The 17,413-nt window shown below is 42.9% G+C and overlaps 1 protein-coding gene across 1 annotated transcript; it reads right to left on the bottom strand.

Annotated features, from left to right (window-relative positions):
* Positions 1–2,673: 2,673 nt before the first annotated feature.
* LOC143552238 (4-coumarate--CoA ligase 2-like) lies at positions 2,674–16,910 on the bottom strand. Its single transcript, XM_077042512.1, has 6 exons — positions 16,479–16,910; positions 15,397–15,948; positions 14,117–14,315; positions 13,796–14,009; positions 12,083–12,185; positions 2,674–2,843 (listed from the first exon to the last, which is right to left on the bottom strand). The coding sequence occupies exons 1-6, from the start codon at positions 16,908–16,910 to the stop codon at positions 2,724–2,726; spliced, it is 1,620 nt and encodes a 539-aa protein (XP_076898627.1). The 3' UTR covers positions 2,674–2,723.
* Positions 16,911–17,413: the final 503 nt, after the last annotated feature.

Below are 17,413 nucleotides of genomic sequence, written 5' to 3'. Positions count from 1 at the left end.
TTATTACATGATCACTTCTCATATTATTATTATTATTATTAATATTATTATTAATTTATATTTCCATTACTTTTAATAACTAAAAACCTAACTTGGTTTGGTTAGATTCAAATTCCAATCTTTTATTCGTGGTTTGTAGAGAGCTAAATCTCGTCAGATCTACAATATATGCGAGTCGAACCCAACTAACGAGTCACGTAAAACCGACTCCTAAACTTCATATTTTGACATCAAGTTTATATTTTTATTAACCCTTAGGCCCCGATCTAAGGTTCTACCAATTTTCATAGAGAACCGACATCAAAAGCGCCACCTTTACACTACAAACGTACCTCTAGCGAAATTCGTTTTAGAGTTTAGTCTTGACACGAGCTAGATCTTGATTCTTCTTGTTGTTTGGATGCGAAAATCACTAAAACAACTTGGACCTCGTTCTCGGGTTTCAAAGTATGGAGAGTGTGTGTTGGTAAAAATGGAAAGGTATGGAATATGAGATCTAGGGTTTTAGGAAAGGTTTAAGGGGTACTTATACCCATAGCTCATGAACCTTAGGCCCATTAATTCACTAAGTCCATGTTTTATGGTTAAGCCCATAACCATTTAAGCATACCATCTCTCATTTTAATTTATTTAATTATTCTATGGCCAGTAAATAACAAAGTTTATTTAAATGTTATTTCATTTATTATTTCTAAAAAGTCGAACGTTACATTTCAAGTTTTCTCACTAACAGATGTCTGATCTTTATCTCGGACCTATAGTACGAGAATAATATTTTATAAATAACTGGATCTATGATCTAGTTTTAGACCTTAGTCTATTTGCATAACATTTACCTTGACATTCATTTCTTATATAAAATATATATGTACTATGTTTCTTTATCATGAAGAAACGTATATATATCCCATTTCTTTATTCACAAGAAATATCTTTATAATAAAGAATAATACTTTATTCATTACCTTATCTTGCGAAAGCTACATTTCACTTATTAATCGATCAAGTTATATACTATACCCTCAATTAGGGTCTAAGCCATATATAATAAAATAATCAGGCAGAACCCTACCTTGTATGGCTTGTCTATACGGAATACTAAAACTTCCCGTGGGCAACATTCCTTGCACGTACTTCTAGACAACGAGCGTATCGAGAATGACAGAATTTTGGCATGACAACCGAGGTAAAGTGTGTGTGATGTGAGTGTGAAGTGATGGAGACTTACATGGCTGCTTATTTATAGCCAGAATATGTGCATCTTCGCGTATCGCGAAGGATTTTTCGCGATGCGCAAAGAACAATTATAGCCGCAATTATTATTATATTCCTTCGCGTATCGCAAAGGATTTCTTCGCGTATCGCGAAGTTGCTCAATAGCTTTGCTGAGTCAACCACTAGACCTGCCACGTGTCAGCACCGGATGAAGTTACTTCATGCATCTTCGAGTATCGCGAAGTTGTCTTCTCTGTCATCTTCGCGTATCGCGAAGGTGCTAAATTTTCAATTTCAGTCCCTGGTCTTTGGTAGCTTGCCATATCTTGATCCTAGTTCAAAAATACTAAAGCGGCCCTTATGCGACGATGCGAGCGTGCGAAGTGCGCCATCAAAACGCCACATTACGCCCATTGCCTGAGTCCGAGTCCGAGTCCGTGCGCGTCGGGTGCTTCGCACCCTCCGCTAGGACTAGTGAGAGTGCTTAGCCACATAAAAACATTACCATGAAAAACTCATTCCTTATAAAGTGCTTCAATTCTTTTCCACTTTCCATTGGGATGGAGTTTTCCTTATGTATTACCTTATTATAAAATGCCTTCTTTTCTTTATCATACTTTTCTCATTACTTATCCCATGAATAATTTAGTCCTTTAGCTTTATAAACTTGTCAAATTTGGACCCAAATTTTGTGGATGTTACAAGTATTTTGATGAAAGAGAGTTCATTTGACAGACGTTTCAATAATATGTTTTCTCTAATAACTTGCGGTCGTTAACTTTAAAAGAAAAGGACAAATAAGCCATTGCATATAATTTTTTTCCTCGACATTCTGGTATGAATTTTGTTGAAAATGAAGTTTTATTCAAAATGTTGTATATTTTGGTATAGTAAACTATACAAGTGGCATTATTGTATTGGTATGGTGTCGAACCCAACCATTTCTGACCACGCAATATCGATTATAATATCAGTATTATCGGAACCACACCTGTATTCGTTTTTATGGATTTCGTAGCTAAGATTTGTTTTATTTTTTACTCAACTGAACATTGGTTCAATAAAACAAATTGTGGGTTGAAATTTTGAGAGAGAAAAATTTAAGATTAGTGTGAGAAAAACAAATTTTGATATGGTATATATAGTTTGGTTTTAAATCACTTAACTATTTTAACAACGAATGCCACAGTCATAACCATTCGAGGCTTGGGATCATCTAGACAAACATGCCAATCGGGATCATGTTTCTCGATATCAAGTTTGGGGGGGGGGGTGGTTCATACGGGTACCAAGTGACAAATCACTGATCACCCTTCCCGGTTGTGTATCGTCCACCCTTATATGTTAAAAGTTTAGCAATTAATAGAAATTGAAATTATATGGTATCATCAACCTAATTAAGGGCTACAATCATCAAAAAGAGTCATCATACAAACAACATTCTGGTTATTACCACCAACCAAAAAACGTTCTTCAGCAATGAACTTTTATGATGTATGTAGAGAAAACTAATTTGGAACCCCAGCTGCAAGCTTTGCTCTCAACTCTTTGCGAAGAATTTTCCCTGATGGTGATTTTGGAATTGTGTCGATGAAGAACACGCGATTTATTCTCTTATAGAATACCACCTACAATGTAACAAATCGTAATCAATCTCTGAAAGATATAAGTCAATATGCATACACATACACGAGAACTGCATAAACATTAATAGGTATCGCTTACAATACATGGGGACAAAGAAAAAAAAGAGGCGGTTACGTAACCTTATGTTATATTACAGTTAAAGCAATAGGTACAACTATTTATATGGTCTTTTTTTATTTTTTTGGTTTTGAAGAAACACTAACCAGACCCCCGGGCAGATTACTGGTAACCTGGGGGTTGGAGAGCTGTTTCCCACGAGGGGTTAGACCCTTGGAAGATGGTTCTTCTGATAACCTGCAAAACAGACACCGTGAGCTCGTCACTGAGAAGGGGGGGTTCCTCCTTGTGACCACCCTCCGGCGTGAGAATCAGACTAGATTGCTCTTTAAATATAAAAGTATATTAAGAGATTGCTAGAGCAGATATCAGGTATATATGATAAGATAAGATGTTGTAAGATGATCATACCATTGGGGTATTTATAGCCGAAGGTAGGTTTCCAAGAGGTTTAGCCGGCCCAACACGCTACCAACTGTAACCTATGCACGTGCCCTGCCTGTGAGTGGTGGATAGGTAGCGGCTGACACAGAGCATGCGTGTCGTGCACTCTTCCTCTTCTGCCAACTACAGGCTAGGCACGTGGTATGGCAGGAGTTGGTGGGTAGGCGGCGGCTATTGGTCACAGTGCTGTGGCGTGCTGTCTGCCATGCTGCTGTCAGTGAGCTGTCGCATTCTTGGTCAGATCTTTTGTCTGTACCTCGTCAGGTACAGTAAAAGATCCTTCAGTATACGGACTGGCTTATTTGGGCGGGAGTATTCCCCCTCCCGCCTCTGTGCGGGATTGCTCCCGGCTTGGCTCATTCCTTCAGGTGACACTGAACGAGAGCTAAGTGCCTTGTGCGTGTAGCCATGCTGCGCGGGTGGCCTTCCCTAATGGCTTGTATCCGAGGCTGCGGGGACAGGCGGAGTCCTTCACCATTGGGAGGCATTTCCTGCGGGACCAGCTTGCGTACTGCGCGTAAGGACGTCACGTCTCTGAGCATGGTTGGTCCTGCGGATCCAGTTGGTCTCTGCGCAGACGTCCCTGTTTAAGGTGAGTCTTGCGGGTCCGACTGGGCTCTGCTGGGACCTACCTCTTCAAGTCCCCCCAGTCCAATGTTCTTCTCATGAGTGTTTAATAAAGTGAGGTGAACTTTTGGACTTGAGCAAAGGGTTTTGAAAAGGGGTTTTGTAAGGTTTTCCATGGGGATTCTTTCCGCGGAAGTCCTTGTCACTTGCAGAAATGCCCGAGTTTCCTGCTTGGTCTTTGGGTATGATGCGGGTAGGTCTGTAACCTCCTCGCAAGTCAGGAGCATTGAGTCCCAGTTGTATGTATTTTCCATGAGGTTTTGGTAGTTTTGAACATAGTGATCAATTATGTTAAGACCACCAATTCCATCTTGGAGCTTCAAACAACGTAGTTCTCGACGTTCCCGCTATGCGGGGATGTTATTTCCGTTTCCGCAAGCATTGCCCAGAAGATCCTTCTTGGTTTCAATTCCCAGCGGAGCGCTAGGTATGTGAAGGGTTTTGCCTTAACACTGTACCTGCGCTCGTCTTACGGTTACTTTACTTCCAAGGTATTCCTGGCGTCAATTCCCTGCGGGTGCTAGGTATGTGAAGGGTTTTGCCTTTACACTTTACCCGCACCCGTCTTATAGTTACTTGGTTGCCGAGGTACTTGGCTTCAATTCCCTGCGGGTGCTAGGTATGTGAAGGGTTTTGCCTGAACACTGTACCCGCATCCGTCTTACGGTTACTCGTTCACCAAGGTTTTCTTGGCTTCAATTCCCTGCGGGTGCTAGGTATGTGAAGGGTTTTGCCTTAACACTGTACCCGCATCCGTCTTACGGTTACTTGCTTGCCAAGGGGTAAGGGGTATTTTCCCGCTTACTTTTTAATATTTTCAAATTTTGAATTTTGAAATTCGAAGAGTTGGTGAAAAGATAACAGTCCAAACCTCTGAAACGTCGTGCGACGGTTTCTTCTGACTGTGTCAGGACGTGCAAGAAGTTATGGCGACATGACATTATGTGGTCATTCCAGTTGCTTTTTCAGGCGCGTGGGCACGGGATTTCGGGCGCGTAGCCGCGAAATCTCTGGCATACGTCCTTGTGACAGATGTTGCCAGCTTGCTTTTGCCACGCGTCATAGTTTCATTGCACCTTTGATTTCTCTTTCTTCCGTATTAAATTCATCGCATTAATTGCGATTACTATATAAACGGGGAGAGGGTTATTTGCAATTCACACTTTCCACTTTCATCTCTTCTTCTCAAGTAATTTCCGGCGAATTTTTCTGTTCAGTAAAGCATTACCCTGAAATCTCTTTTCATCTTTCTTCCACCATGTCTTCTCATGATGCTGATGACCAGAAGACTGCTGGCGAATGCCAGTGCTCTCTTCCTGTCGATCTGTACCAGTATATCGTCAGGAAGTTCATGCTCGAGTCTCTCGAGCCTGAGTTTCCTGAACCCCACCATACTGTGTACGATGCCCCTAGTGGCAAGATCGGGGTTTATGCTGCATTCTTTGTCTACGGAAACCTTAGGTTTCCGTTGACAAAGTTTGTGTACCGTGTCCTGGAGAGGCACGGTGTGCACCTGACAGAGGTGCACCCCATGGCCATTGCCAAGGTCCGGCACTTTGAGTGGGTGTGCCGGATACTGGGCCTTGAGCCCCTCGTTGACCGTCTGATGACCTTCTACACTTGGAGGTGCATCCAGGGGTGGTACACTCTTACAACCCGTATCAAGGGTTTAAAGATTTGTACCACCGAGCGGAGTCTTCGCTCATGGAGAAGAGAGTTCTTCTTCATATCCGCTCGCGCCATCCCCATCGCCATGAAGTTCAAGAATGGCCAGGCGCTTCCGAACCTTCCCGCCCTCAACTACGAGGAGGCGGAATGGTTCTCGAAGATATCCCGGGTCCAGTCCCCGGTTTTCCGTTTTCCGGAGTCGGCGATGGTGATGCTGGGGATGAGCCGGGTGTGGAAGGCGGCGAATGCGGATAAGGTTCCGATCGTCCTTGAATATGGTTCGAACTCTGTCCCTTATGGTACGTCTTGTTTCATTTTGCTGACTTCGATTTTTTCTAACTTTCTTGTTGATTTCAGAGGGGAACGATCTTCAGTCGCTCCTGAACCCGCGGGAGGAAGATGGTCCCGCGCGGATGGGTACTCGTGCTCTGGACGAGAACGAGTTGCCCATCTTAGAGCAGACCGCGGGTCGGTTCGTGGAGGTTTACCCGCCAGGCCAAGAGATCCTGAGCCACCGACGGCCAGGTAAGCCGATCTTCTACCCTGAACCTCTCAATGCTGTGCCTGCTGCTGGAGTTGACATTTCTTCTTCTGAGGAATCCGCAGAAGGTCCTCCACTGGTGCGGAAGAAAAAGGCTGCCGTCGGGAAAGGCAAGGAGAAGGTGGCCTCTACGGCCGACCCGGTAGTCCTATCTGACTCGGAGTCAGATAGTGCAGAGGTGGCGGGGAAGCCCGGTGGTGAGGAGACCACCGCTCCAGAGGCTGTAGCAGTTACCTCCGGGGAGGCAGCGACGACGACGGTTACCGGTGTCAAGAGGCCGGCTCCATCGGGTTCGCCCCCGCTCGTCCGTATGTTCAAGCTCAAGAAACCCCGTAAGTACCCCCATAATTCTTGTCTAGATTTGTTGTTTCAAATAAATTTTTCTAACACTTTTGCTTGTGCAGGTGTGGATGTTGACGCATTCCCGGGTGTAGTTGGAGCAAGTATTCCCCCGCCAATGAGGGAAGGCTCGGTCAGCCTTCCCGAGGCGTCGACCCAGGCGTCTGCGCCTGCTTCCGTTGGTTCCAGCCTTCCTGAGGCTGTTCCAGCTGAGGTGTCTCCGCCGGCCGTGAGTGCAATTTTTACAGCATCTTTCACGGAGCCGGCGGTTACTGTTGCTGAGGAGGCGACGCCAACAATGGCTACCACAGCGGCTGCCACTATACCTGCGCCACCGGCACCGACGGCCGGACCATCAGGTACGCGCCGGGCTTCCCGCCGATCTATGCCACCTTCCCATCTGCCTGACCTGTTGGATGGATTTCCTTTAGGTTCAGGTGATGGGTTTGGCGGCTATCGGCCTGTTATTGACCCTACAGGTACGTAGGGTTCTTTTTCCTTTGTATATTTTTGTCATCTTTTCCTAACTGCCTTTGTTTCTTTTGCAGTGTCGGATTCCAATGAAGTGTATGTTCCAAGATGGAACATACGCCGAGGAACAACCCTTCGCACCCCTGTGGAGTGCGTGGATTGGGCTCGCCACGCTGCTCCTCATGGTGCGTTGGGGGAAGCCATGGCTAGCTACCAGGAGGGTAGGCTAACCAATGAGCTTCGGGTTCTCCAAGCCCGGATGCAGCCCCGCGTCGAGCTGCTTTGTCGTGAAAACGACAAGTTAAAAGCAGCTCGCGCCAAAGAAATATCTGAGACGCGGGCTCTGCGGGAGGAGAACCGGCAGTTGGCCGCTGCCGCCGCCGAGAAGGAGAGAGCATTCAAGGCCCTCGAGGTTGAAGTCCAGGCGCGACTCGAGGCCCGCTCCAAGGCTGCCCAAGCTGTGAATGAACAGCTTCGGCTGGCTAAGGAGACTGCGCGAAACTCAACTGAGAGGGCTGCCAAGGCTGAAGCTGTTGCTGAGCCGCTTCGCGAAGAGAATGAGCAGCTTAAATGCAAATTAAAGGCTCTTCAGCATGCTCATGACGCCTTGGCAATGGAAGATGCCAAGAAGCTGCAGGAGATCCTTGACCAGAGGGGGGTGCTTGACCGCACTGAAAGGAAACTCAAAAGCGTCGAAGAGGCTGCCGCCAAGGAAGTTCAACTTGCCAACCTTGATAAAAGCGGAGCCGAACGTGCTTACAAAGAAAGTCAAGCTACCCTCCAATGGCTGCTTCGAGAAGCGTTGCCTCAGGTATCTTTATCTTTTTCTTTACGCTTTCCGCTCGTAATTAGAAAATGTTTCTTACTTTGTATTCTTTTGTAGGTTGTGCGTCGGGTCCTTTCTGAGACCTCTTATGACGATGCGATGAGCGCAGCCCTCAACGCTTCTCATGAGGATGGGGAGAAGACTGGCTTCCTGCTTGGTCTAGGGTTTGCTGAGAGAGGCTTTCCGCCCTCCAACTTCCCTTTATTCAATGTTAATACTGAAGCTGCTTATGACCAAGCTGTGAACCAGTACGCTGCCTTCCCGCATCCAGTGGTGGAGAAGGTAAATGAAGCTGCTGCTGCTGATGATGGGCTAAACATCCTTAAGGCTTTCCTTGGGCAGCCGCTCTCTGACGGTGCTGGTCCAAGCGGAGGTGGCCCTGAAGCCTGATCCTGAAGATCCCTTCCCACTGCTAGGGTAGACTTAGCTTTGTATAGATTTCTTTTAGGCGGGTAGTTACCCGGCCACTGTTGTAATATATCATTGAAATATACGATTGTTATTCCTTTCATTGGATTCTTTGCTTTATAAACTTATGACTTGCACACTTAGTTTAAAATAGCAATTTTCCAAGTTTTTAGAATAAGAACCTTTGAACGTGGTTGATAGTGGGTTAAAGTTTCGCTTCCTCCTTCGTGATTGTGCGGGTAGAACCGTCACTTGCACTTGGTAGGATGGCTAAACTTTAACTTTTATCTAACCTGCGTGTAGGTTTTTCTTACTTTTTGAGGATAAGTTAACCTTTGAACGTGGTTGATAATAGGTGTGAAGTTTTGCTTCGTCTTTCGTGATTGCGCGGGTAGAACCGTCACTTGCACTTAGTAGGATGGCAAAACTTTACCCATACCTGACCTGCGTGTAGGTTCTTCTTACCTTTTTAAGAATCTTGTTTTGAATCGTTCGACGCGCGGTTGTCGGTAGGTTAGTGTTCATTTTCCTTTCATGATTCATGCGGATAGACCGGCACTTTCATTTAATGGAATAATTGAACTCCTTCAACTGACCTGCGTGAAGGTTTGCCTGTTGAGGATAAGTTAACCTTTGAACGTGGCTGATAATAGGTGTGAAGTTTTGCTTCCTCTTTCGTGATTGTGCGGGTAGACCCGTCACTTGCACTTAGTAGGATGGCATAACTTTACCCATATCTGACCTGCGTATAGGTTTACCTTTTCCTCTTAAGAATTTTGAACCGTCCCACGCGCGGTTGTTGATAGGTTGGTGCAGTTCCCTCGAATGATTCATGCGGATAGACCAGCACTTTCATATGGTAACTTTTTTCCCCTTCAACTGACCTGCGTGAAGGTTTATCATGCTTTTTGGGTTCGTGCGGGTAGGACCGCCTTCCCATGCAATAACGTTTTTTGTAATTATGCGGTGAAAACCGGCATATTAGTGTGTACAAAAGTATAAATGTAAATCATCAGCTTCGACGTTTGAAAGAGAATCATTTCCATTAGAAGTGGCTCTTGGCCTTTTCTGTACAAATTGGAATTGATTACATGCAAACTGTGTAATTGAACTCCCTTCCATGTTGGGACAGGAGTGCCATCGAGCCGACACGCACCTGTTTCGGGATCTCGTTCTTTACGCAGCATGTAGTCTCCATATTGAAGCTGATTTTTTATTCATGTTTACCCCAGCCATGGTTCCACACGCACCTGCATGCCTGCTTAGCTTTTATTTCGCCACGAGGTGTGCGAGCGTCCCATCTCTGACGAATGTTTCGACCATGTCTTTTACGTCTATGCATTCTTCAGTGTTGTGGCCTTTTGTTCTGTGATAGTCACAGTACTTGCTCCGATCAGCATCGTGACGATGTCGGATTACTGGAGGCTTTGGCCATGGGAGCTCTTCAGTAGCAAATATGTCAGTGACGCTTTTGGTAAGTGGCGTCCATCTGGAGTTCCGGTGCAGCTTTACATTATCCCTTTCACCCAATCGGTGCTGTAAGCCGGATGAGGTGTCAAAGTTTACCCTTGACTGCCAAATGCCTTGCTTCCGTTTTTTGTTCAATCGGGCGGTGAGGACGTTGTCCTCTCTCGTCCTCTGGGTGTAAAGGTTTGTGCTCTGCGGAAGGTCTCTACCCAGTTGCTTCTCCGTTTCCGCATAGCGTTTGGCTGCTGTCATGATGCCATCCCATGTGGATGGCATTCCATCTTTACCCGTTAGGGTGCGGATAAGCTCTGGGTCCTGCGCGCCCTGGATGAAGGCTGCGCGAACAAGATCCTCGCTGATATTGCCCAAACTTAACTTCTTTGAGTTGAAGCGAGTGATGAAGTTTGGCAGAGATTCATCTTCTTCCCGTATGCATTTGAGGATTGTCCATTGCTCCTCGGTATACTTTCGCTGCTGGCTGAAGTGTTGGCTAAACTTCTGCTGGAAGTCTGCCCAGTCGTAAATGTGGTTAACCGGTAAACGATCAAACCAAACCCTAGCAGCCCCCACCAGCGTCATTTGAAACATGTAACACCACGTGGGTTCCGTCCAGTTGCTGACGGTTGCCCCTGCTATGAACCTGTTCAAATGGTCGTCTGGGTCGGACATACCATCATAAGTGCCTATGTTGGGCATTTGTTTGGCACTTTTTGGGGCAATTGCTTCCGCAATGTCCCTTGCAAATTTGGACGTTCCCGCATTTGCAACGTTCGGTCTGAACGTTTTGGAGAAGTCTCGTGAACTTCCACCTGTGCTTTTTGGTTTGAAGGTTTGTCCAAAATGCCTTCTCGGTTGGGAGTCCGTTTCCTTACGCTTCCCTTTTGCCTTATGGCGAGGGTTCGCGTCGGAGTCGGATTCCTCCGAGTCATTGTCCAAGTATTCTTCGAATTCGTCCGCCTGTTGGACGGAACGCAAGCGTTCGTCCAACTCAGCTTGGAATTCCTTTTGTCGTGCCTCCGCCCATGCTTTAACTTCATCGAGAGTTTGGCGGGGGAGTCTTGTTCGTTTTTTAAACTGGGTATCGGTGAATCCCAGTGGGCGATTATTTACTGCACTTGCCCCAGCTTGGGTAACTAGGGTAGTGTTCGTAAAATTTACTTCACTTGCCCCGGCTTGGGTAACCGGGGTAGTGTTTGTAAAAACTGTGTTGCCGGTATTCCCTCCAGTAGCTGGGGTTGTGGTTACCGGAGTTTCTTTATCCATCTTTCTAGAAGTTTGAAAAAACTGTAGAAAAATGAAGTTCTAGCTTTATGCACGGATGGCGCCAATGAAGAAACACTAACCAGACCCCCGGGCAGATTACTGGTAACCTGGGGGTTGGAGAGCTGTTTCCCACGAGGGGTTAGACCCTTGGAAGATGGTTCTTCTGATAACCTGCAAAACAGACACCGTGAGCTCGTCACTGAGAAGGGGGGGTTCCTCCTTGTGACCACCCTCCGGCGTGAGAATCAGACTAGATTGCTCTTTAAATATAAAAGTATATTAAGAGATTGCTAGAGCAGATATCAGGTATATATGATAAGATAAGATGTTGTAAGATGATCATACCATTGGGGTATTTATAGCCGAAGGTAGGTTTCCAAGAGGTTTAGCCGGCCCAACACGCTACCAACTGTAACCTATGCACGTGCCCTGCCTGTGAGTGGTGGATAGGTAGCGGCTGACACAGAGCATGCGTGTCGTGCACTCTTCCTCTTCTGCCAACTACAGGCTAGGCACGTGGTATGGCAGGAGTTGGTGGGTAGGCGGCGGCTATTGGTCACAGTGCTGTGGCGTGCTGTCTGCCATGCTGCTGTCAGTGAGCTGTCGCATTCTTGGTCAGATCTTTTGTCTGTACCTCGTCAGGTACAGTAAAAGATCCTTCAGTATACGGACTGGCTTATTTGGGCGGGAGTATTCCCCCTCCCGCCTCTGTGCGGGATTGCTCCCGGCTTGGCTCATTCCTTCAGGTGACACTGAACGAGAGCTAAGTGCCTTGTGCGTGTAGCCATGCTGCGCGGGTGGCCTTCCCTAATGGCTTGTATCCAAGGCTGCGGGGACAGGCGGAGTCCTTCACCATTGGGAGGCATTTCCTGCGGGACCAGCTTGCGTACTGCGCGTAAGGACGTCACGTCTCTGAGCATGGTTGGTCCTGCGGATCCAGTTGGTCTCTGCGCAGACGTCCCTGTTTAAGGTGAGTCTTGCGGGTCCGACTGGGCTCTGCTGGGACCTACCTCTTCAGGTTTAAATTGGTCGTGGCTATACTTATATTAAGTTTTGAATATAAACTCTACATGATTTATTCGGGATTCATGTGTATATGTTACAATTACCTGTTTGGATACGAATTGCTTGATATCATCCTCTGTTACACCTGAGCCGTTGATTTTCACCACAAAAGCAACCGGAACCTCTCCAGCTGCTTCATTTACCATACTGAGATAAACATATATTCTACGGTCAACATTCGACACAAAATCATGTTCTGAGTTGCAAATGTCTATTAGGAAATGGTAAAACCGCATCAAACATCAAATAGAAGTACACATTAATATTTTTTTTTTTATCTTCAAGTAAATTTTTTTTATTTATTTATTTTTTACATTTTACCTAACAACATATACTATAATTTAATGCATATAAAACAAATTAAAGTACCACCACGTGCTTTACCTTTTGCGGGGGTGTAAATGTAAGAGCAACCATTTAAAAAAAAAAAAAAAAAAAGGAAGTTAGTACATGTAGAGCCATAGAGGTATTAAATTTGTTAAAGCTCATACTTAATGTGGATTTATTGTTTAGTTTGAGTAGTTGGTGCCATCATGCCCGTCGTTAGGGGGTTTCAATTTTTGGAGCGTCAAACTAATAATAGACGGTTAAAATTCCGTCTTAGAAAGAACTCAGGTATTGAGAATTAGTACGCCTAATGTCTTATCGTGAAGCCAAAACAAAGATAAAAAAGGTTTTGAGTAGGTGGTGGGATATTTGGATCATGTGTATTCTCTTAGGTCCTGTTCGTTTCAAGGATTTGGAAGGAATTCTAAGGAATGTGACTTTAAATCCCATGAATTGATATGTTCGTTTCATTAAATGAAAGAATGAGAATGAAAACTAAATCCCATCAAATCCCACATTTCATGGGATTTCAAAATCCCACCTATTTGAAAGAATTGTTATGGAAAATAAAAACCACTCCAAAAAATTAATAAAAAAATCATAACACAAAATATAAATCAAAAACGAAAAATGTAAAAAAACTAAAACATTTCCTTCGTTGTCCTCGTTCTTCAAAAAAAAAACCCCGAGAATTAAGAAGATTCCAATTCCAATACATATTAACCAACCAAACACATGAAAGGGATTCTCAAACATTCCATTCCAATTCCAAATCCAATTCCAATTCCAATTCCAAATCCTTTAAAAAAAGTCCGTGAAACGAACGGGCCCTTAAACGTTAGTGCCAACTTGCAACAACCAAACATGTGCGGATCCAAAGTTGGTGCAGATCCAGTCAAGGGTACTTCACTTTAGCCAAACTAAACTTAGTTGTTATTTTGGGTAGGTGTATTTGACTTTTGGTAATATTATATGTATTGAATTTTAAGACCAATTTTTAAATACACAAAACTTTTTAGTCAGTGTTATTAAGTATATAAGCTATCACTCTAAGATAAACCAGTGTCACCTGAGCAGTTTATATGGTCACATAATGACTTTGTCTAATTGTTTTTCTCTAAAAGGGTGGCTTATCAAACTAGTCAATATTCATATATATATATATAACCATCAAATTAATTCATGAATCAAAATGTAGCTCTATCCCTACGTTCTCTCGATGCCTAAATTACCTAACTGGCTCTTGTGTCGTATATGTGGTGTGTGTATATACATAATGCACACACCAAAGCGAAGTGCTAATGTAAATATTTTGTTATTATGTCATGCCCCCCCCCCCAAATTTTTATAATATCTTATTATTTTTTATTAAAACTATTTAAATTCAGTTCCAACGTAAATAACAATATATCTGAGTAGAATGGACTTACGAGACCACAGCAGCATCCGAAATGTCGGTATGAGTTAGTAATAACGCTTCAAGCTCAGCAGGTGCTACTTGAAATCCTTTGTATTTAATCAACTCCTTGAGCCGATCCACTATGAATAACTCATCATCGTCATCAATCAACCCTATATCACCCGTGTGTAGCCACCCATTCGAGTCTATTGTTGCCTTTGTAGCTTTCGGATCATTAAGGTAACCTATAAAGATTTTGGAACATGAAACCATAGTTATTATGTATATAATTAATTAATTATGTACACAATGAAAGTTTTCTTTTTCGAACAACTTTTATTAAAAGACGCACCTTTCATGATTTGATCACCACGAATACAAATCTCGCCTCGTTGGTTCCTGGGGAGGGACACACCTGACTCAGGGTCGACAATCTTCATCTCAGCATTACGAACCACGGTGCCACATGCTCCGGACTTGATCTCATAAGGCTCCTTAGCAAAGGCTAAACACATGGCTAGCACCGGTCCAGCCTCGGTCATACCATAACCCTGTCATGATCATTCATGTCAACCTCATTTTTAATACCTACCCCATTTATTTCAGTTAATTCTATTATTATATTACTGTAGTAGCCAAAAAACTTATTATTTAATATTATCATAAGGTTACTATTATTATTTTTCAGAATTTCACGTGGCCAAGAATTATATGGCGGTTGAGTAATATTTTAATAGGAAAATTGTCAAAATAGGTATTTTTAAAAACATGTTTCAAGTTTTAGGTATCAATTGTAAAGAATTCTAAAAATATGCATTTTAAACTAATAGTGACGATTAGATTCTTTGTGTCAATAAGTAGTTTACAAAACTAGTCGCAACGACTATTTTAGGCTAAGAAATTTCAGGGACGGGTATTTTGACGTCCTAAACTTGTCGAGACGACTAGTTTAGGAAAAAAATAGTTTGAGCGAGTTTTTATGATTTTTTTTACTTTTCATAATATTATATTATATTTAATTTTACTCATAATTAGTTTTTCTTTTATAACTTTTAAAATATAAAGTTTTACTAAAATATAAATACACCATTGAGACGTACTTTTCTTTATCTACACGTATATCAATTGACTGGGTATCATAATTATCTAAAAATCTTACCCGGTCTTATAATCATTGACATCGACAACTCATTACCCATCAGGTTTACGAGTATGGTGCCGAAATTAGGTATGCCCTTAAATGTGGCTAAAATTTGCTCATTGTTATTCACACATACCTTAAACCAAATTGTGAACTAATCTTAAAAACATAATATTTAAAATATCTTAATGCTAACTATACTTTTTTATATTCAAGTATCCAAGATTCTTATCCAGGAATCAACTATTGTGGAACAAGCAAATTTATTATTTATGTCAAGTTTTAGTAAATTTATTTGTGTGAGATATGAAATACGCGTAAGCATACCCAGCTACTATATGTTAAAAGTTTTATAACTCATACCTAGGTTGCCTTTGGTATTGACTACCATACCGACAGATCTAGTTCGGTATTTGGTATCTATTTTTTTTAAAAAAAAATTAGGTATTTGTATTTCAGTACCGGTATGGTACTTGATATTATATTCATACCTGTCCAAGTTTTGCATTTGGAAATTTGATTCTAACAGTATCTTCCAGCTCCTTCCCCAACGGTGCCGCACCGGACATCACTGTCCTCATCGACGATAAATCATACCTATCCACCACTTCTTCATTATTCGCGATCGCCAACACGATTGGCGGCACAAACGGACCGATCGTCACTTTATACTTCTCGGTCAACTCCAAAAACGGCACTATATCGAATCTCTGCATGATCAAAATTGCCGCACCCGCACGTAATCCACATAACAAAATTGAATTCAACGAGTAAATATGAAACAACGGTAACACACACATCAACACATCCCTATTATGGATCCATAGATTCGGATTCTCTCCATCCACTTGTTGCGCAACGCTTGTCACAAGCCCCTTGTGAGTCAACATCACTCCCTTCGGTAGTCCCGTGGTACCCGAAGAGTATGGGAGCGCCACCACGTCATCACTCGATATCTCAACTTCGGGTAATTTTGTCTCGTCGCCAGAAGTTAACTCGGAGTAGTGCAGGCATCCTTCTGGAGCCGAATCAATGCAGATTACCTAAACATATTAGTAAAAGTTAGGAGGTAATTTAATGAAAATATGACTTCCACATTGCACGCACGCTCAGCAGGGCCGTTTCCAGGAATAGAGAAAAAAAATTTGGTTCAAAGACGAAAAAAGTTTGAGCCTTAAATTTTTTGAGTAGTTGAGCTTAACATCGAGAATACTCTCTCTCTATATATATATATATATATAATTTTTATAATTATATAAAAAAATTCGGGCCCATCAGACGTCAGGCAGGGGTCTGTCAAGTGTCAACCACCCAGTCCTGCCTCATAGCCGGCCTTCATCTCAGAGCCGCTCCAAGTGGGTGGGAAGGGCGACGGTCTAATCACCCGGTAGCCCGAAATTGTTAAAAAAGAAATTTAACGGTTTTAAATTTTTAAAGATTTTATAATTTATAAATAAATTTTTAAAAATTTGCTAGACGGCCCTTCACGCTGAATTATGACAACGCCACTAAGTCAGAATCGCGCAAATTTATGACTGAACGCGGCTAAATCAGAACCCAAGCTAAACTTTACCTTGATTGAATTTTCTAATGCAAAGTCTTCCACTTTTGAGACGTGCGCACACTGAGTGATGATAATTTTAGCTTCTGACGCTTTCGCCTGCATAATTATTTCACCCGCAGTGAAATAAGGATTCGCCATGGTCGAGATGGCACCGAGGTACGAAGCACCAAAGAACGAATACACAAATTCGGGTGAGTTCGGGAGTAGAATCATGATGACGTCACCTTTGTTGATACCGTGTTTGTGAAGTGAGGAAGCAACTTTTCGTGACGTGAGGTCGACGTCAGCGTAGGTGTACACTTGGCCCGAGGCGCCGTCGATTAAACACGGGCGGTTGATGACGTCAGAAATGTTTTCGAAGCAGTAGGAGTGTAGCGGGAGGTGTTTTGGTATGTATATGTTCGGCAGCTTTGATCGGAATATTATTTCCTTTGTTTCCATCGGGTAAATGTGATGGGTGTTGTATTTCTAGAGAGGATTATATCTATTTTTGTGGGGATAAAAAGCCAAAAGGGTAAAACCTTTATATAGACTTTAATTAATCAATCTATCTACAATATATATAAACGAAAACCCAAAAATCCTACCTGTCGCGATGTGGTCGCCCTCCCTTTTATGGAAGCCACTAGATTTTTTTATTTTTAAACAGAGGTCTCTCATTAATTTAACCCAAATTAATAGGTATGGGTCTTACCAAAACCAGATAGCTCTTAAACGGGTTATAACATCTCATTAAATTAAAAATTAATCTTACCAATTATTTGACATGAAAATCCTATAAAATAGGATTATACTAAAATTTAATATCCAATTTAAAAAGAAAAAGATATTATTTATAATTAATAAACAATTTTATAGTAAAAAACATAAACGGGTCATGGGTCACCAAATCCAGATAGCTTTTAAGTGGGTTATAACATATCATTTATTTGTGAAACCCTTTC

Source organism: Bidens hawaiensis, unplaced genomic scaffold (assembly GCF_021521415.1).
Source record: "Bidens hawaiensis isolate Kalapana, Puna unplaced genomic scaffold, B.hawaiensis_p1.1 tig00001016_1, whole genome shotgun sequence".
In the NCBI taxonomy this organism is placed as follows: Eukaryota; Viridiplantae; Streptophyta; class Magnoliopsida; order Asterales; family Asteraceae; genus Bidens; species Bidens hawaiensis.
Note: the sequence above shows the minus strand (reverse complement) of the source record. Positions and strands in the feature narration are given on the sequence as shown.

Excerpts from the sequence above, each read along its gene's own strand:
- LOC143552238 (XM_077042512.1), bottom strand. The coding sequence starts at position 16,910 with ATGGAAACAAAGGAAATAATATTCCGATCAAAGCTGCCGAACATATAC. Across the intron at positions 14,010-14,116 it reads TGGTGATCAAATCATGAAAG|GTTACCTTAATGATCCGAAA; the intron begins GTGCGTCTTTTA and ends AAATCTTTATAG. Across the intron at positions 12,186-13,795 it reads TCGGATGCTGCTGTGGTCTC|TATGGTAAATGAAGCAGCTG; the intron begins GTAAGTCCATTC and ends TGTTTATCTCAG.